This window comes from Pelodiscus sinensis, chromosome 12 (assembly GCF_049634645.1).
Source record: "Pelodiscus sinensis isolate JC-2024 chromosome 12, ASM4963464v1, whole genome shotgun sequence".
In the NCBI taxonomy this organism is placed as follows: Eukaryota; Metazoa; Chordata; order Testudines; family Trionychidae; genus Pelodiscus; species Pelodiscus sinensis.
In genome coordinates this window covers 11,268,897-11,290,388 of record NC_134722.1, presented here as the reverse complement: position 1 = coordinate 11,290,388, position 21,492 = coordinate 11,268,897, and the positions used below count along the sequence as shown (strand labels likewise).

At 38.1% G+C, this 21,492-nt stretch overlaps 1 protein-coding gene across 1 annotated transcript in view; it reads left to right on the top strand.

The window, feature by feature from the left end:
• Positions 1 to 21,279, top strand: part of GAN (gigaxonin) — a 66,031-nt gene extending 44,752 nt beyond the window's left edge. Inside the window, exons 10-11 of the mRNA XM_075940001.1 lie at positions 3,523 to 3,632; positions 4,861 to 21,279. Of these exons, the coding sequence (XP_075796116.1) occupies positions 3,523 to 3,632; positions 4,861 to 5,042 (292 nt within the window). The 3' untranslated portion in view covers positions 5,043 to 21,279. The remainder of the gene's footprint in view (positions 1 to 3,522; positions 3,633 to 4,860) is intronic.
• The last annotated feature ends 213 nt before the right edge of the window (positions 21,280 to 21,492 follow it).

Below are 21,492 nucleotides of genomic sequence, written 5' to 3'. Positions count from 1 at the left end.
GAGCAGCCACAAGCAGAGTAATTGGAGCTTTTGTAAATTTAAACCGATCTTGAAATGTATACTGATAGACTCCAAGGGCATGTCTATACTACAGAGAAGATCAACTTAGGAGGTCAATCTTCTAGCATTTGATTTAGTGGGTCTAGTATAGTCCCCCAAATGAAGCACTGAGGATAGTCCCCACCAGATCCTGTATTCCTCATTCTGCGAGGAGTGAGGAGTATGTCTGACTGGTAAATTCTGTGGCAAGATAACTTGGGGAATGGACAGAAGCAAGATGAGCAAATATTAATATCTACCTTTCATAAAAGTTGCAAGAGTAGAGGCTGGGCAGTGAGGTGTGGGAACAAACTAATGATCCTTGCCTCCATATTATACTACTGTACCACAGCTGAGATTAGTGCAAGCACTCAAAATGGAGTTTCTGGGTCCAAACATGGGAGCTGCTGGTAGTCTGTTCTCTGTGAAACTTGCTTACCCACCAGTGAATTTTATCACCCGATCACAGGAGGAGACAGTTGAACTGGAGTTCACAAATTCAACACTATCAGTTTAGACTTGAATAAAGATCTTAACTGGTTAGCGCACTACAAAGGCAATTTTCCCAACTTTGATATTCGCATTTCCACATCAAATGCTATGAATGAGACACATCCAGCCCAATTTAATTAGCTTATTTAACACTGGTCCTACAATTGACTGGTAACTTCTTTTGTTATATATACCCTTGATTCTGTAATTTCTGCTCCAGCTCATCTGATGAAGTGGTTTTTACCCATGAAAGCTCACGATCAAATACATTTATTAAGTCTCTAAGGGGCCGCAGGATTGTTCATTGTATTTATTCACCAATGTTAACTTTGAGACATGTTCAAGTCCTGTTTTAAGATGAGCTTTTGAGGAAGACTGCTGTGGTTGGGAGTGGGAATGTAAGAGAAGAGAAGAAATTCTGTCCCTAACAATGTCAATTGTAGTTGGATATGCTGCGGGGGAAAGGGGGTTAGTTGGGGGTGGGGAGGAGAATATTATACACTTTAACATCACCACAACCTAGATCCCTGAAAAAGCAGTTACAATGTGTATGTGTATGGTGCCTGTAAATAGTGGGAGGAAAACTAACCTCTATCCTGTAATCAAATGTTTCAAATCAACTAGGGAAACAATGTAGTTACCACATTATCAATTAACCTTCTGTAGATGAACTTCAGTATTGCACGACTGCAGTGCTGGTGAAATGAATGTAATATATTCTCTGTTCAAAAGGTTGCATTATTCAAGGTGAAATGATGCAACAGCTGTTGATAAATTAAAGGGAGGGGGTTCCTAATTCTGCTACTACATAGCTCTAAAGTTTTCAAAGCTGTTTCCATTGCAAGCACATCACGGGCGTCCAGTGATTTAGGCAGGGAAAGGCTCTGCCTTCTCAAACCACCAGCCTGGCCATACCCACACTCTGCCCCCAGAGCGCCTGCTGCAGAGTGTTGCTGCCCCCAGCGCTAGCCCTCCCCTTTCCTCTTCCTCTTCCCAGTAATCTGAGGAGGCTGGGGATTGCTTGGCATGCTGCCCTGCTTCTCTTCTTTGCCCCCTCCCCCTGCTCCCTCTCCTCTCGGTGCTTTGGGAAGGCTGGGAAGTGCTCCATGCACTACCCTACCTTCTTCTCTCTTGGGTGCTGTCCCGCTTCCTCCCCTGCCCATGGGGATGGGGCTACGAGGCTGCCTCCTCCAGCCCCAGCTGCACCAACCACCCATGAAGCACACCTTTTTCAGGAATATATAGCTGTTCTGTAAAAAAGTACTTTGGATGAAACTTGAGATGCTGAGCAGAGGCCCAGAAGCACTCTTCTAAAGATACTTCCAAAGTAGTTTGAGTCCAGTCAATAGTTTCAACATTGACAAAGATTTTTAGCAGACTACCTGATGCACTTTTTCTCCCTCCCAAGTTTGAAGGTTAGGCTGCTATAAGAGATGGGTTTAAAAACAAACTGTTTAAAGCATTAGCACTGATCCTGGTAATACACTGGTATATTTACCAACGTGTTCTGGTGGTCATTAGAAAGGATATTTTGTGACTTTTCCAAACGTCATACAGCAAGACTGGCATAGCCAGGAATACAGCCCAAGTCTCCTGACTCTTCATCCTGTACCTGAGCACAAGATGTCTTGTTTTAAACAAAGTATGATCTTGTTTGTTTCTTTTAAAAAGATAAATCTGAATGTTACTGAATCATGAGACTAGAATGAGCTTCTGTCATATGATCAAAAAAGCTCAGAGCAAAGTAGAAATGTAGGCATCTAATTCTTGATTTTTAAATCAGCCCTTACAAATTGTTCCTTTCTAAAGTAACTTAGTTGTATATCAGCCTCCCCTCAAATTGACTGAGCTGAATCAAGAGTTACTTTTGGATTCCTGTCCCATCATCACTTATTACTCAAAAGTCAGAAACATCTGTGGGGATATTTTCCTTTAAATCTTCAGGCATTTTATCCAATTATTTTAGGATTCCTTTAGATTTTTTTTTTCAAATTCTCTTGACTTTACCTGTTGTCTTTTATGACTTACATAAGGTAACTTTTAAGTAGTCTTGATTATGCTGCACTGAACTGTAAATAAAAGTACACCAGCATCCGTAGAAATGTCAGAAATTTGCAGAGGTTTATTTCAATACCACAGAAGAGACTATTCAACTAGCAGCTCTGTACTTCAGGTATTTACAACAAGATAACTATATAAATCAATCTTTAGTTTTCTGGTTTGCCCAGGTATCCATACAACAATTGGTCTTCTATCAGTAAGAAAATCAGACTGACAAAGTATTGAAGTTGGGGAAGCCTTTAAAGAGAAAACAGCTGTATTTCAGTAGGGATGAAAACCAAATACAGTATGATATAAAATTGGGAAAGTGGTCTGAAAAGGCTAGACATTTATTTTACTTACTCTTGAGATTGCTTAAGGATTTTTGGTATTTACACTCCTGTTTCTTGTTTTAAAATAAATTTAATCTGCGGTTGCGCACTTCTTAAGTAGTAATTTACTTCTGACAACTCAGAAGAATATAAGGATGGTGTTAGAATTTTGGGGGGGCAGAGAGGGATAACTGTAGTGTCTGCTCTCAAAACCAGTAGTATAGGAGCTTGCTGTTTCCTGTACAGTGTTCTAAAAGCAACATATATATGAAAGCAAGTGTACAAGAGTGAGACTTTTCAAAGTTGCTAAAGGCTTGTCTACATAGGGAAATTGACTGGCATAGGAGTTGTCAAATAAGCTATTTCAGAATAGCTCCCCATCTGGAATACTACATTAGGAGTTATTGTGGAATTATTGAATAGTTTATTACACCACATCTGTGCAGATAGACAAGGAATAACAACTTGGATTTCCAATTCCCCATGGAATCTTTGCCTAAAATGTTAGCTTGCATGATTTTGCTTATGTTTATAATTGTAAAACTGTTTGTCAAAAAGCTTGTTTTTAGTAGCCGATCTTGTCAATAATTCATAAGCAAATTTTTGCCTTTTCTTGCAGATGGATTTATCTGAATGATCAGAACTTGTGCATTCCAGCCAGTTCTTCCTTTGTATATGGAGCTGTACCTATTGGGGCCAGTATTTATGTGATTGGAGATCTTGATACAGGTTAGAATCAGAACTGGTAACTTCAAATGTCTTGTTTTCTTTTAATTTGGTCGACTTTCCAAGATTGAGTCACATTATTAAAGAAATGAAAGAATGAGGAAAAAGCAGAGAAACAAGTCATTTTTTTTCTGAAAAAGCTACTAAAAACTATAAATGCTTCTAAAGCATTTATAGAAGTAACTTTTTACTTCTGAAGGGGTTCTTAAGACAGGTTAACACATTGAAATATGATAAAATCTGGGTATTAATATTTTGTAAAGATGGCTGTGAGAGTTTATACTTTCTTCGTAGTTATAAAGCTGTCTGCTTTTACTGATAAAATGCTTAGCTTTTTTTTCTCAAAGGGCTTTTTTTTTCCTGAGTATTTTACATCTGACACATGGAACTGATGTATTTGCCAAGCAAATACTAAGAAATCTCTACAGTAGTTTAAAGAACGAAGAGAAAATATGTGGCTCTTCCAGTAATGGTTAGAATGGTCTCTGAAACATTAGAGAATTTGTTCACTGCATCCTGTTTGGAGTATTGATTTGTACATCCGTAGAATTTTTCTTTAGCTTCTGAAGTATATGGACATATTCCTTACCTGTGGTTAATGTCTGGCTTTGTTTTCGACATACTATTTCAAAGGCCTGTATTATAATTCTTTGTTTTGAAACCTGCCCAAAATTATGATCTGTCACAATAGAAACTAGGCTTTGTATGAACACGACATACCTATTAGAATCATAATTGCTAAACCTACTTTTTTTTTTCCTGGAAGTTTTCTTTCACATGCAGTGCTCCATCTTCTAGCAAAGAACCCAGCCCCCTGGTGTGTTGAAATCCTGCAACATTGTGGCTTCTAAAATTGGCATTGCCTGTACTGAATGTTTTAAACTAATTACTCTTCATGTCACCTGCCTCTGTAATGGCTCTTGAAAGATTTTTAACTTACTTTCCTATGTACCTATGTGTAAATGAAATTTCAGAAAATAAGAGAGGTAAAAAGGTCCCAAATTTGTTGTTGTTGTTTCCTTTGTTTTTGTTCTTTTTAATACAGGTTTATCTCAGCTCTTCTTCCTTTCTATCTGTCTTTCTAAAACTGCTCAGATCAACTTATGAATAGGTTGGCAGAATAGTTTTTGTACTGCCATTCAGTCTGGAAATATATTAGCTTCATTAGACTTATATTGTAAAAGTGTGTGCAAGGTTTTTGTTTTTATTTTTGTTTTGTTTTTAACTTTAGGTACCAATTATGACTACGTTAGAGAGTTTAAAAGGAGCACAGGAACTTGGCACCATACAAAGCCATTATTTCCATCAGACCTTCGCCGCACTGGCTGTGCAGCCTTGCGGATTGCAAATTGCAAGCTTTTCCGACTGCAGCTTCAACAAGGATTGTTCCGTATTCGTGTTCCTTCCCCATGACTAGTCCTCTGAAAATGGAGGAGATGGGAAGAACCCAACACAGTTCACCATAACATGGCTTTATATAAGGAAAAACAAAGCTATTGCAACTGAAACTTATATTACATGCTGTGCTTTGGTATGGTAACTGTTTTTGTTTGTTTTAAAATGCTTAAAAACTTGAGTCTTAGCTCTTGTTTGGGGGAGCTGTATATTAAAATGAAAAAAGTACCATGACCACAAGAACACCTTCAGTCCAGTCTAGAAAATTAAACTACTAATGAAGGAGTTCCTTGTGTCTGAAGCAGGAAGGAATTGTATTTAAAAAAAAAAAAAAAAAAAAGGTGCATTTCCCCTGAGGGGAATTGATAAGAATCAGTTTGCTATCTTCAGTTGGATAGCTTTAATACACAAATATGCTGTATGAAAATCAACCTCTCTGGTATATTGAAAGACTGTTCTGTATCTGAATTGGTTGGAGGGAGATGTTGGTTATTGCACCTTTATTTCTAGTCCTTCTCACTAGTTAAGGTCTGTGCCTAAAAGGGTGGAGGTGTACATATGTTTTTCATTCATGTCTGATGTTTTCATTCCTAAGGATCTTTTAAATATATTTAAAATGGAACAAAGAGTTACAATATATTGTAAATGAGTAAACTGTTTTTTCTCCTCTGTGTCATTCAAATGGTGTGAAGTTTTAGTGCATTGGCAGGCCAGCATGCATTCTTGATGTGGATTTCCAAAGCTGCAATTGCTGAAGTAAAGGGAAGGACTGAGGCGTAGAATTTATCACTGTAGCTGGTAAAGGAAATGCAGTGCTTGAGTTGATTTTTAGAGAGAAATAGCATTCCTTTTCCCTTCGGATGACTTAAAAATCACAGCAAGTTTGAACCCCTCAGCGGGTGTATTGTGCAAAAGGGAAGAAGGAAAGGTGGGGCATTAAAAGGATATATATGTGTTGTGGAAAACTTGATTTCAGGTTCCTGTTTTAAAGGAAATTGTACAGGCAACTTATACTGGGATCAGAAGCTGGTTTGCTAATGATCTGTGTGCTAAGATACAGAGTCTTGATTACTGCTGTTGGGTTTTGAAAACTTGTTTTACAATGTAGTTGTAGTGAACAATGTGTCTTACGGCCTTTTCCTTTTAAGTTGTGTTCGCACCGAAAGTAATACTTAATGGTTACGTTAATAGGAAAGATCTGCTGGTAGAATATACTTTACCTCATCACTTAATTTCATTTTTGGACTTGCGATACACTATTTCTTTTAAAAAAAAAAAAAAAAAAGAAGAAGAAATGGAGCGCGAAATGCAGTTGAAACTTATCCCTATCTCTGCCCGTTGCAAAAAAAGATTTCTAATACTTTTTCATGTTGCTGGTATTGTTACAAGACACTCTTCTTTCCACTCTGAAATTTTGAAGGACCTCAATTAAAAATCAGTGGCCCCAGTTTTGCCCTCATTTATACTCATGTAACTCCAGATCAACTCCTTTGATCCATCTTAGATAACTTTCTCAAATACAGGCCACAACTGGAACAAAATAGCTAGTGTTCAGCTATCTAAATTTTCCTTAATGAAACATTCTAAGACTTAATAATTTTCATCAGGGTTCTGTATTGTTGACAGAAATCATCCAGTTAATTCAATAACAGGCATAATTTAGTCCACTGATTTTTGTAATACTGAAGTGCAGCAGAATCTAAACTGTATAAAGTAAGCTATTTTTAATCATTATATTTTAAATAGTTTTTTTTACATATTGCGATAGAAATTTACTTGATTTAATATTTGTCTTTAGGTTTGTTTTATATGATGCTTTATTACAAAAGTGTAAACTACTGTTTCCATCTTCAGATTTTTTTTGTGGAAAGTTTTGTAAAGGTTACAACTTCTTACATTTTAAAGGCTAAAGTTTGAAATGTCAGAAGCACATAAGTTCTGTTTTTAAAAGTGATTTAGACCCCTGGTAGCCTAAGGCCTGGTCTCCATTTAAAAATTAGATCTACCTAGCTGCATTGCTCAGTGTTATAAAATGATGCGCCCAATATAACATAGTTAAGATGAGCTAACCCCAGATGTAGGCGCAACTAGGTCAACAGAATACTTTTCTGCTGATCTACCTAATGCCTCTGAAAGAAATGGATTAACTGCATTGACTGAGAAATCCCTTCTTTTCATATGGAAAGCATCCACACCAGGGGCTTGTCTCCACTACATGGGGAATTGACGCTGTAGCAATGGATCCACTGGCCTTCGATTTATTGCATTTGCTTAAACATGATAAATTGGTCTAAGCACTCTCCTGTTGACGCTGGTACTCCATGATGAGAAGAGTAAGAAGAGTATCCAGCATCACCAGGAGAGCAGCCCTCACCAACCTTACAACGCACAAAGTGCCATGGTAAGTACGTTGCCTTCAGCTACACTATTTGCATAGCAGAAGTCGCATAGATTAGATCAACAGAGCAGGGGGTAATGTAGACAAGTCCTAGGGCATTATAGCAGCCAGAGCTATATTACTATAGTGGCTGCGTGTAGACATGCATTATGTCCAAAGAGCATAAGTATTTGTCACTTTTGAAAATGGAATTTAGGTTCTTAAGCAATGTTCACTGTAACTTTTTCTATCCATGTGCGGAATAAAATGTATGCCCCAAAGCATGTGCAGATGTGCACCACTGATAGAAACACGTGCTACTGGCAGCTGGGTGGCATTGGAATCTCTCCTGGGTGGCCCCCAAGGACTCAGCTTATAGGCATCATTGCTCCTAAGTAACTTAGGCCATGTCTACACTGTGCAGAAGATTGATGCTGCCACGGTCGATCTTCCGAGGTTCGATTGAGCGGGTCTAGTGAAGACATGCTAATTTGAACTCAGAGGGTGCGCCCGTTGGTGCCGGTATTCCTGCTACTCATGAGGAGTAAGCAGGGCCGGCCTGAGCCCTTTTGGCGCCCTGGGCCTGGGCATGTGGCGCCGCCCCTGGGTGCACGGCACATGCGCAGGCCCACCCACCCCCCAGGGTGTGCGGGCCTGCCCCTGGGGCACACGGCGCATGCGCTGCCCATTCCAGCCCGGCCAGCACTGCTGGCACACATGTCGGGCGATGCAGGTCCTCGTGGCCGTGCGGGGAATGGTGCTGCGGGAGCCAGGCGCGCAGTGCCTGATGGAATCTGTAAGGGACGCCTTACGCCCCTTACAGCTGTCGTCAGGTGCTCCCCATCGGTTGGCGCCCTGGGCAGCTGCCCCGCATGCCTCAGTCCGGCCCTGGGAGTAAGAGAAGTGGACGAGAGCATTTGCTCCCATTGACCTCACACTGTGTGGATGGCAATTTAAGATACGTCGACTCTGACTACATAATGTAGCTGGAGTTGGGAATCTTAAGTTGACCTTCCGCTCTAGAGTAGATCAGGCCTTGGATGCTTATGAAATCTTTTATTTAATATCTTGCAAGAAGTACCTCCTGAAAACTGACAATAGTGAGAGCTAATAGCATTCAGTGCCCAGCAAGAGACTGCAGTAAATGCACAAAATATATTTAAATCCAAATTCTTTGTGCTTTGGCCACGTTCTATGGTAAAACTGTTAAATGTTAGAATGCATTTAACAGGGTAAAGCAGTATTAACAGAGTCGTTTTTGCATTTTCTTGAAAAATAAAATAAAATAAAATAAAATAATGGTCTTGCATAGCTAAAGTACTCTGTTGGATTTGACAGAGGACTTTTAAGTGCAGAGCTAACTAATTTCCTGTGTGCATAGTGCATATACTAAGGAAAATATCTATCATGCATGGTTAGTATGCAGTTTTTAAATGGTCATGTGTTTAATCAAAAGTATATTTTGTAAACTCAGAGGCCTCGGTGAGAATTGTTCAACTGTTTCACAACTCAGCCATTTTTGTTTTATCCCTGTCTTTAAAAAAATTGAAAATGGGAATAGTGGAGGTTTGTTTCTTTTCCTTCAGTTGAATTTTAAAATTAATACATTAGGATTTTGTTCACTTCACCAAAAAAATTGCCTTAGGGTAGAGGCCTAGAACTGAGAACTTCAGGGTAAAATGTGGAATGTTCTGGAAAGTTATTAAAGTAAATGAATGAAATAAAAAGGGGTTAATGGTTCTTCAGCCTTAATCTTAGTGGGCACTGTCCTATTCCTGTTTTAAGTGTGAAGCCTGTGGCTTCTTTGCCACAGGGGTAGGGGGTATGTTCAAAAACAGACATAATTGGACCAGTGCACAATTTCTGCTAAAGTTTTGCTGTGAGAACTCTGGCAAAGGCTAAAGAAAGACACACCTAGCACCTTTTCTGTTCCTTACAATCAGTGTAGTAATTAGTTTCTCGCCATTTAAGCCTGGAAATTCAGGTCTCTTTCTACACATTGTATAACCACATGGGAAATTTTGGCCTGCTTGAACACCCAGAGCTAGATTAGATTTCTTTGCTTGTGTACCCTTTATACAGCACTAATTTGAGTCCTCTGCTTAACTGTAGCAAAACAAGTCATTTCTCCTTTTAATATTTTACCAGCAACAGCTATTTGCACGTGATTCATCCTGACAGTTCCACGTCAATTTTGCTGTCCGCAGCCAAGTGACTTGCAGTAGCCCTGAAGCTCTCTTTAAAGTTTACAAGAAAACTAGATGAATCTGGAAGTTAATCTCAATCTGAAAAGCTATTTATTAATCACTGCAGACAAACTTTGTCCTGTGTGTCTGTGCAATCATAATACTCAAAAGCACATTCAGACACTCTTATGCGTCAGAGCTACCACTGAAAATAAAAGGTGGATAGTCCCCAAAGCTACTGCAGCTCTTGACTTTATCTTTCTGAATTGGATTCCCCTTCCAAAAAATCCCACAGTTTTATTTTCTATTAGGGGTGTTAGTAACTTTTTCAAAGGAGTTAAGTACTAGTACTTCTTCCTCCAAATATTTCTTGTGCTTGCATGTTTTGGCAATTGCACAATAGTACAAAAGTGAATTTTTATGTTTTAAGTGCAAGTTTATCAATTTAGTAGTTCCATAAATATACAGTCTGTACAGAGTGATTGTTTATGGTATTATGTATTTGCCATACATGGTTCAATATGCAATAACAAAAAGAAAGCTGTTATAAGTGCCAAACTTTGGTTTTTCTCAGTATATACATATAATACACTACTTTTCTGTTGCAGTACAGGGATGTTTCAAATTCACTGTGTTTAAAAAAAAATAGTGATGGGGGGGTAAATTAATGCTACTTAAACACTGTAAATCTTTATTTTTTTAATACTGTTCTGCAGGTCTGTGTTGTTTTCAATTACTGCCTTGAAACATCACTCCACGTGATGCAAATGGTCACTTTGTTCTTTATTGGGACACTAGTGACATGCATGTAAATAAAAATGGCAGCTGACAATATTTAGATAAAGTGCAATTCATTTTAACTAATCTCGCCTGCAGAAGGAAAGTTGTGTCTCAGGTTAAGTCACAGCAAATGTGAATATAACCAGGGCGCAGAAGTATTCATAGGTTACAGTTCCTCAGATAGTAACCAATGTGCATTTTTGTACCACTCCCAAAGTCACTTTTCAAGGAGTTTTGTGGTGTTGCTTTTGGTTTAGGATATTTTCTGTTCTTGACATATTAAACATTCTGTCTGGGGTTCTCTTAACTTTATTTGGTTCCTGAACTGCTTGTATAAATTCTGTCTCTGGGGTTTGTAAATTAATTTGAAAATTAGAATGTACTGATCCTTGGTTAATTTCAGGATGTTCATGCTGATGTTGAACTGGTGGCATGTGTTCAGCTCTAGACAGACACATTAGTATTGTAACTTTTAAAATGTTCACCAAGCTCTTGTATTCTTGCTTATTAATGTAAGTAAAAGCTTTCTCTACCATCTAGGGTCCATGTTTCATTAGCATGCTACATTGTAAAGGAAAATATAGATGTATTTTGAGACACCATGTTTCCTTTAAGTCTTACATGTAGAGTTGCCAGCATAGGTTGGACATATTCCTGGTGGTTTCATCACGTGATATAATCTTAATTACAAAATAATCTTTAATTCCTGAAGAATCCAAGACCGTCCTGGAGGAGTGGCAGCCCTACTGACATCACTTACCAAATCTTATGAAGTTCTTACTGCCCTCAGTGTCCATTGACCTGAAGATAGCACTTGGCTTCCTATAGGATTTTGTCCACAGGGCCTAAATAAATAATACACTTTACTTCAGAATGCACAAGCAGGTGTTCTAAGGTCTCTTGGTAGGTTGGGCCTTTTGCATACACAACCTACCTCCAAAACCACTATAGGGTGCCATGTTAAATGTCATCGCTCTAGGAAAGTGATAGAAATGTAGCCGTGTTAGTCTGGTGTAGCTGAAACAAAAAACAGGCCTATGTAGCACTTTAAAGACTAACAAGATGGTTTATTAGGTGATGAGCTATATGGTTGTGACAATTTTCTTCCACTATTTGATCTGAGGAAGTGGGTCTGGCCCACGAAAGCTCATCACCGAATAAACCATCTTGTTAGTCTTTAAAGTGCTACATAGTCCTGTATTTTTTTTCATCACTCTAGGAAGAACCACTTGTTTACAGACAATACTTACTAAATGCTGTCAAAAGATAGCAGCCCTTCTGAGTTTGGCAAACTGGCAGATGACATTTCTTAACTTAAGTTGAACTAATTATTGGGTTTAAAATAAAATGTATATTAATATATGCTTTAAGACTAGCGAACACCTTTCCAAGTGCCTAATTAAAGAGACACATTTCTCTCTTTAGGTGAAATAGGGACTAAAATGTATTAATACAGAAGGCATTACCAACAGGTGAGGTAGTTTAAATTTTTTTCAGTGATTTGAATCCTTAAATTTTCTTGGCAGCCCTTAAAATAGGTTATTTTTAGTAGCTTGTATGCTACTTATAAATGTTTAAAACTAGGGGAGAAATTTACCTAATATTTGGAAGTCACCTGATGAAAGACCATGCTGTAATGCTTTAAAACTAAACTGGAAGGCTGGAACTTTTCAACACAACAGCTTATATCTTGTGCATAGTGTCATTTTTTTATTCAATTCCAAGCAGAGTGAACATGTGAATACTATATACATCTGTCAGAGTGACTCAGAGTAAATGAGTTATGCCATCAGCTAAGTATGGCCTTCTCATTTAATAATGAAATAAGACTCTCTTGAGACCCTTTTTGATGAAAGGAAACTTTCTTATTGTTATCTCTACTAGAAACTCTTACCTAAAGAGTTACTTCAGTGATCAGTTATGAAAACGTAAATGCTTTTTTTTCCAATTACTCTATACATAGTAGTCACTTGTAAATTTGATTTTCTCTTTCCGCTCCATATCAGTGCTAATTTTAATGTTTTTTTTAAAGCTGTATTTTATTTAAAGCCAGTTTGGGGCCCTGATATATTTTTTCAGCAAGGTCCCACCTCTGTCTTTCTTTTTTTGTTGGTGGTGTAATCTTGTGCATGCACATAAACACCTGCATTTAAATAATGGCAAACTAAAAACAATTTTTATGCACAAAATTACACCTTTAAAATCAAAGACCTTTGAAAATCTGGGTCTTAATGTGCAATAGGTAGTAGGCTACAACATATCATTGGCTGTTCCTAGTTTATCTCTCTTTACTGAATTCATGTATTTGAGAGCTCCAGCTAGGCAGCATCTGTTTGTTTTGATTAATTTATTCATGGCGCACAATAGGAGAAGATAGTTTACTACTTACCTTTAAGCTAGAATCTGTGTCGCTCATTGCTTGTATTAACGTTTGAGTTTAAAAAAATGTAGCGTTATAGCAGAGAAATTTCAGCCTTTTGTTGTTAGAACAAGCTTGTAAACTATAAATGCTTTACCGACAATTAAGACTGTTCCCCAAAATTTGGAACAAAAAATGTATTAGCTCCCTGAAGACTGTATATTGACTAAGAGCCAGCAGGGGCACAAAGGAGGACATCTGGTACAGTAATCAAGTTATAGTAAGGTAGCATTCGTTAAAGCTCTTGTTAAGGTATCAGATAATTTTAAAAAGAAATCAAGAAATGAAGTCATGTAAACAAATGCTTTAGTGTTAACTTTTTAGTTGAAGGCTAGATCACATATAAAGAATAATTTCTAGGTCACCTTCTGAAATAAATCTCAGACTTATTTGGGGACCAAAAAAAAAAGGCTAAAGTACAGCTGTGTTTTTTCCCCCTGAGATTCCAAAACATAGTCGTTTTGCTCCTTGTGCCTGAAGATTTAACACTAGAGAAATGTTTCTCATTGACTGTATCATATTATATACAGCAATGCTGTTAAGAATTGATACTTAACTGCATTTGATTCAGATCTTGCATAGTATTGGTAGTGGGCTTTTAAAATACATCATTAATATTAAATATGAGACTGAGGAGGGAAATACCCAGACCATTATAGTCTTGTGGGCAACAGTCTTCTGGGGCAAAGGGGTAAATTCAGGTGTAAGTGCTGCCTTCTTTGCAGCTTCTGGTATTGAAACCATGGCTAGAATGATGCAGTGCTCCAGTAACCCTGAGCTGCCATGATGGCCTCTAAGGGCGTGACCAGGCAGAAAACCATCTGGAACTGGCTTAATTCAGACTCTCTTCTCAACTGCACCCATTTTTCAGCACAGCTAGTAATTTGGGCCTAGAGCTTACTTGACAGTTTTAATGTCCAATTGTCTAATCATGGGGCAGAGGATTTGCAGATTCTGGTTAGAAATCCAGAGGGGCAGCTTTCAAAACCATATGGCAGGGTTGGGAAACCTTAGGCCTAGGGGCCAGATGAAGCGTCTGGCTTACCTGGATCTGGCCCCCCGATGCTCAGCCTCCCCTCTCCTCCTCCCCCCCCCCCACATTGGGGAGCCCGTGCTGGCACTCTAGCCCTCCCTCCCCATTGCTCCCCCATAGGGCTGGAGCACACAATCTACTAGGCTGGACCCCCCGAGGCTCTGGCGTGGGAGGAAAATGTGGAGCATGTCTTTCTCCTTCTCACTTGGAGGCCACGTCTCGTGTGTGGGCCCTGACTGTTTTTTCTGTTGTTCAGTGGCCCCTGACCCAAAAAAGCTTCCCCACCCTTGCCTTATGGAATCAGAGAGTCTCAGAGCTCGCTATTCTTATGGAGGGCCTGCTACGTAACAACTTCCTACCCTCTCCATTTTCCTCCTTTCCAGGACCTTGTTTCTGTTACCACTCCTGCCCAATACTGATCCATGAATATGCATGGAATATGCTGCAAACAGCTCTGCTTTTCCATACACTAGCATTTTGCCACTAGCTCTGTACTTCCTTCTATGCTATGCATTGCCTTTAGCTTAATAATTCGGTTGTGCATTTTCAGTTCAGCCTTGCTTTCTATCAAACATAATTACAACATGTATGAGTTACAGTTCACCTGAATACCTATGATCAATCTATGGATAGAACATGTGTAGCATGCTTCCCCATACTTGTTTTATTTGTAGCGGGATTTTATTGTCTTTTTAATAATTTGTCCTGATCCAAGTCTTTTGATTTTTTTTTTTTAACGGTATTAAGCCTTATACCCAGCTACCTCAGTGACTTTTATTTTTTGCACTTTGCAGAATTGCGGATTTTTTATTTTTTTAAGATAGCATTCTATCCTTTGACAAACGGGAAGCAAGGTGGAATATTGACATCCTTAAGGCTGGTTTTCCCTCCTTTCCTTTAGCAATGCGCTCCTTCACTGGCAGGCACACGGGTTCTGCAGCTGCTTCAAGACAATTACTTGAAAGTAACTAAACTTTTATCCTTGTAAATGCAAGAAGCGGTCAAAAACGTATGTTCCTTATGGCTTCAAATAGGAAAGTACTTTAATATATTAAAATATTTGCACTTATATGTGAACTAGACCATATGAGCAAACTTCTTTCTGTTCCTACCCTATATTCTGCTCTTTGTGTGGACTTGATTAAATCTCCTCCTTTGAAGTAAATGGGAAAAATTCCTATTGACGTCATTGAGTTTTTGATGATGCCCTTTTTGTGTGGAATCCCAAACTGACTATTTCAGGAGAGCAGACTCTCCAAACTGATAACCATCTTCCAGATTTGAGAGCATGATTTTGGCCCCTCCAGGTATCCCAGTTCTGTACAATTTGAATGAAGAGATCAATTTATTCTTTCTTAAAGGTGACACATTTCTGATTTCTTAACATCAATAACAAAATGCCTTGCATAAATTGAACAAGTTAGGTGTTTTTTTTTTTCTTGACTATGCAGTGCTTGTACACAATTATCTTCAGTTCTGTACAGCTTCTTAACGTGTAAGGGCTTTAAAGATGCAAATGAAATGTTTTTTAAGAAATAGTCTTCTGTTCTTTTTGTAAAATAAAAATATGAAACACTTTACAAAGAGAGCTTTCCTAAAAATATTCATTTATAATTGCAGCTCCGTTGAATTTAACTCTGTTACACTAAAATTGTAGTGACTATGCATATTCCTGCAAATGGTATGTCTACTTTGCTCTCAGAAGGTGTGACTGCAACTAGCTTTAATCTAGGTAGATTTGTGGTAGCAAAGGCTCTGGCAGAATGATTTTGCCTTATCCACCCAGGACTTATAGATGCATACTTGATGACCTGCCATGGCTTCATTGCATTCTTTACTTGAGTTAGTTTTGATCTAGCAGTGTAGACATACACTGAGCATACAACAAGGAGCTCTCCAGACTGCCAGTGGAGTATACTGATTAGTCACTAATTGAGGAACATGGCATTGGGCCCATAGGGGCTACCCAGTACATCCTTATATTCATAGTTCTTGAACCAGTTCCTCAGGACTGGCTGACTGTTGCCCCATGCATCCTGCTCACAACGAGGATTCCTGTCTTTGGGATTCCCTGGTTTTTCTAGGTGCCAGGCCAGTACTGAGGCACAGCCTAGCCTCAGAGCTGACCCAAGTTGCATTTGGTGTGGTGACCTACAAAGGGCCACTGTAGCAGCTGGGATGTGACAGTGTAAACATGTAAATGGTTAACATTCATGGTTACACATAGCATTGTCTCTTTCTTCCTCCTCCCTCTTGCTGCTCTGTCCTAGTACATACCCAGGATCTTAGACACAGTGGTTGTACTTTGGTGGCTAGCCTGAGACACTGTATGTGTGTGGCTGGGTTGCCATTTTTAGCATGTTGACTCAAGCAAAGTTAGTATATATGTGTGTATCTGCCCAAGCTGGGAATGTTTCCCTGCTGCAGTGTAGACATAACCTCTGGAAGGCCAGGATCTCCTGCAGCTCTCTGTGAATGTTGGTGGTAATGGGTTCTCATCATTTTCTATGTAGCAGGGCAAGAAAAAAATGGGATATAAGAGTCCATGTCACCCCATCATGTTTGGTTTACATGCTTCATTGAGAAGGTTGATCATTCTTTAAGCTCAAAATTATGACATTAAGAAGGCTACCATTTTTGGAATTTTTGCTCAGAAAAAGATGTTTTGTGTGAAAATGAGATGCAAAAAACATTCCATTTTCATGAAAGACCCATGAAATGTTTTCTGTAACACTACAGCAAAATGCAAATCTCAACAAATTAAAACGTTTTCTGAACAAAATTAGAATAAGACTAGGGCTCCCTTTGGTTTGTGAACTGGCAAGCAGTCAGTGGTTTGGTTCTGCGGTTAATTCAACTCTGCTGTCTGAGACCTGTGGCGGAGTGCGTAACTGTCCTCGTATGCAGTTTTGCCATGTAGACTGAAGATGATGGAAATTTAGGAATGAAGGACATGGAAGTCTTACTACAAGGCAGTATTGCAAATATTGTAATAAACCTTAGGAGGAATTTGACAGCTAAATTCTTCACAAAGTATATAGAAAAGAACTATAGGAATGTGTACATTTTGTGGTTTAATTGATTTAACACTTCACATGATTTTTTTTTAAATTTTATTTTTGCTTGTGGTCTGGCTATTTGAGATTATTTTAATGCCTTCAAAAGAAAAGTAACCGTTTTCCTTCATACTCTGACTTCAGGATTTCCTCCTTTAAACCAGGTTAATGCAGTATCATGGATCCTTTTGGGTTGGACTAAAGAATAAGAATAAAAAAACTCTCTTGCTTTTTACTAGGTTTGGTCTTGCTCCTGAATCCATTGTAATCCCTACATTGAACCTTGATGTGTTTTTTGCTGTGTAGTTGTAGCCATGTTGGCCCCAGATATTAGAGACCCCAAGTGGGTGAAGTTGTATCTTACTGGACAAACTTCCATTGGTGAAAAAGAAGCTTTCTTGAGTTACACATAACCTTTCTTTGGGTCTCTAGGAGGATCTGTGCAACTAAGCACCCTGAGCAGTCCCACATGGATCATCATGCAGATAAGCCTTTTGCAGCATAGATGCACATGTTGTGTGGCTTTTCCAAATGCAGTCCTCTTTCTCATCCTCTGTCCTCCACCCATCATCCCTAACACAACCGCTACCTTGCACAAGAGGTCTGCTGTGGCTATAGAAGTGGGCTTGGATTTGTCTGGTTAATGTCTCCCCAGACTCCATCTTTAAAATGGGTGTGTTTAACAGTTAAATCTCTTCGAAGATGAAACTTTCTGTATAGGCGCTAAGTTTTTATAACAGCATATTTTTGGCTTGGATTTTTTTCTTTTTTAAATAAAACCATTTACTTATTTACACAAATACTTATCTTTTTATACCATTCTGACCTTAGATTAGGAGAGCTTTTGATGGACTCTAGTATCCAAGCATCTCCCATTCAAATAAACTACTCCAGTATTGTCTCTGATTTGTTTAGCGTTTAAATGTGTGTCCCGCTAGTCAGTCGCTTATTATTGCCCTAACTTCTTCCTGTTGAAGTAGAGCTTCTGTATATGGAGGTAGATCTGTCACCAGTTAGAGTGAATGCATTCCATTAACTTTGCTTTATGCTGATGGTATATTGGGACCATTGTAGCTTACTGGATCCTTCCAGGTGAATTATCTCCTTATGTCATTCATTGGTGCCTCCGGTATTTTCAGAAATACTTACAGCTGGGCCTTTTGAAAAGAGCCTAAGGAAGTTAGATACCAAAAATCCAGCCTAAATTGGATTATTTCTACCACTCTTGTTTTTGCCACTTCCATCCAAATTGAGATGGATCCTGCATGCTCTGGAGTCTTGCTAGATACCCCGAATTCTTTCCCTGTTGTGTCATCTAGTAAAGTTAGTTTTGTTATGTGGTGTTTGTCCCCTTTCACTCATTCTTTGGTCAGCACCATTAAAAATAGGGAGCTTTTGCCTCTGATTGTACATGCTACTAGTAAATTATTCTCTGCATTTATTCAGTTATCACTCTTGCCTGCATTCACATACCACCTCTATATTAATTTCTAAGTGAACTTTTTGGTTTACTGAACAAATTTTTTACCTCACCCCAAGCCTCTTTCTTAATCCACAATGCTATTTTTGCCCCTTTTTAAAATTCAGGTTAGCCTTTGTTTACTTGTACATATCTCCAAGCTGGCATGCCACACTGTAAAATATGTCTAACCCACTCTGTTTAGCTGAAATTAAATGTCTTGTTGGTTTCACTTCAGTCCTAAACCCAAATTCTTCTATAGAACAAAGCAATTAGAACAAAATCTGCAAGTCTCTTGGTTTTTTTTTTTTTTACTGAAAAAATTAGATTCTAGGAAATCTTTTTCTTTCTTAGAAATAGCCAGTCCACACTGTTAGCAGATTGGGAGTTTCTTATGCTTCCATATTCAATCTTTTTAAATTAAGAAATGTTATTTTGGGAAATGTACAATTTTTGTACTTTGTTAAAGTGGCCTTTATAGGAAAAGCACATAACGTATTTAGATTAAAATTGATTAGCTGTGTAATTTTAGTGGGGATTTTTGTATTGATGAGTTTTTATGCATTTTTCAAATATATTTACTGTTTTGTGTTAGAAATTAAGAGGAGTGGTTTTTTTAAATATATCATGAATTTTTCCCATAATTTTTCCTCCTTCCATTCCATTCAGTTACTACAAAGCTGTTAGCTAACCCTATACAATTAATTCCCTCCCTTGTCCACTCCCTGAACCCCTGTAATGTATTTTTCATAGTGTCAGTAATAGTGAGTTATAGCATGGACTTGTAGCTTTAAGGGAATAATCCTAGCAATGTGGACAGAATTCTGGAACATTTTATGTGTTGAGAAGAGCAGTAATTCAGTCATATTTGACCAAAGTTAGCAAGTTGTTGTATTTTCTTTCCATTCTACAGTTTTTACATTTGAGTGCTAATTAGAAAAAAATATTCTATTTGTGCATTATACAACTTTCCTTCATTATACCATTGCTGCAGTAATGGTCATGAAGGTGAAAAGTTCCAGATTTCTTATTGTATCCCAGTTCTCAGAATCAGAGGAGATGTGCTGAAAAAATTAGATTACAATCAGGCTGTCTCTACACTGGGCCACTTACTCCGGAAAAGCAGCTGCTTTTCCGGAATAACTTGCCAGCTGTCTACACTGGCCGCTTGCTTTTCCGGAAAAGCAATGATGATCTACTGTAAAATTGTCAAGTGTTTTTTCCGGAAAAACTATGCTGCTCCCGTTTGGGCAAAAGTCCTTTTCCGGAAAAACTGTTCCGGAAAAGGGCCAGTGTAGACAGCACAGTAGTCTTTTCCGCAAAAAAGCCCTGATCGCGAAAATGACGATCAGGGCTTTTTTCCGGAAAAACGCGTCTACATTGGCCACGGATGCTTTTCCGGAAAAAGTGCTTTTCCGGTAAAGCATCCTGCCAATGTAGACGCGCTTTTTCCGGAAATACTTATAACGGAAAACTGTTCTGTTTTAAGCATTTCCGGAAGAGGGTGCCAGTGTAGACATAGCCTCAGTGTTCCCTCTAAACTGTGCAGCAGCACAGCTTCACGGGTGATTAATCAGCCCCACCTAGTCAGACTCAGGGCTCTGTGCATGAAGTTGACTGACTGGGGTGGGACTGATTAATCACTTGGGAAGCTGTGCTGCCATGCAGCTTAGGCGGAACACTATACAAACCAATCCAATTACATGTATATTTTTGGTTAACTGATGCACAAGTTCCTTTTAGTATTCATGGAAGCTATGAAGTAATTGAAATTGCAATTAAATACTAAATAAAATTAGGCTATTGTAGAACTAATACAGGGAAAAATAGAGACTGGTTTTGAAAACTTCAGGCAACAATATGAATTGCACAACTTTTATAACAAAAGGTATACAGTTGGCAAAAATCAGATCCCTTTTATATCGTGTCATTATTCTGACATTTAGTTTCTTTTCTCCAAATCATTATGGTTATGTTTGTTACTTAAGGACTTCCAGGTGAATGTCTGCCAACCTACACTTCCATTTTTCATTATAATTATATTTTATCTGTATTTTTGCTTAAGATATTCCATATCTTTCATAGGTTAGAAAAAGTCCAAGCTCTTAGGAATTGTTATGAATGAACATAATTCATGTCTTGCTAGTGTGTATTCTCGTATATTTAAAAAATGTGCAATTTTTAATGGCACTTTGTGACGTGCTGAAAAAATGGGTTTTGCAATGGAATAAATTGTATTAACAGTTAAAAGAAGACTGTATACTTGAATGTCTTTCATGTGTTGAAATTGCTAATTTTTCAAGATGTACCCTTAAATAATTTGGTAAGGATGTGATTGAGAGCTTTATAATATATTATTAGGATTAATATGTTGCTGAATTTACTTCTTATCATAAAATCTCCCAAAACACACTCTGGTCCACCACCATCAGTTTATTTTCCTGGAGTAACCATGCATAATTTTGCAGTTCTAATGTGGAACAATTAATTGAGTCTGATCAGCAAACTTTCTTGCATAATTGCTTTATGGTTTACATGTTTTAATGATGCGAAAAGGGATACAAAAACTTTCCTGGATTTAAGTAGCACTTACTTTGTTTACATGTTGAGTATAATGTTGGGTAACTAAGGGGAGGTTCCCTTTTTAAAGAACGTGAATTGTGCTCTTGGGAGTTAGTTGCCAATGTGCAAATTGTGCTGTAATATTGTACCAAGGATCAGTGAAAGTGTTTTATCTTTTTTAATGTAGTTTGTATTGACCGGGTTTTATAAATGTCAGAAAACAGAGTGTTGTATTTTGATCTGAAATTTGTGTATGGAAAAGTAATCTTTGCTTTATGTACTGGAGGTTCGTTCAAAACTTGAAATATTTTTAGAAGGGTACAGACCAAAATTAATTGTCTTGAAGGTGTTTAATAAACTAACCAAATAAAATGTTAATGGTTTGTAGACTTGTTAATTACCCTTTCATGCCTAAATCCTTTTTTTTTTTTTTTGGTTGTTTTCTGAGTTGTTTTTTTTCCAGTAGTGAAACGTAGTTCAAAATTCACTTTCAAAGTTATCGGGATCTCTTGCACATGATTACTGATACTAAACCGCCAAAATTGATTATTTCAAATGAAATTTCCAGTGATTCCCCTTTCTCTTTTTAAATAGAA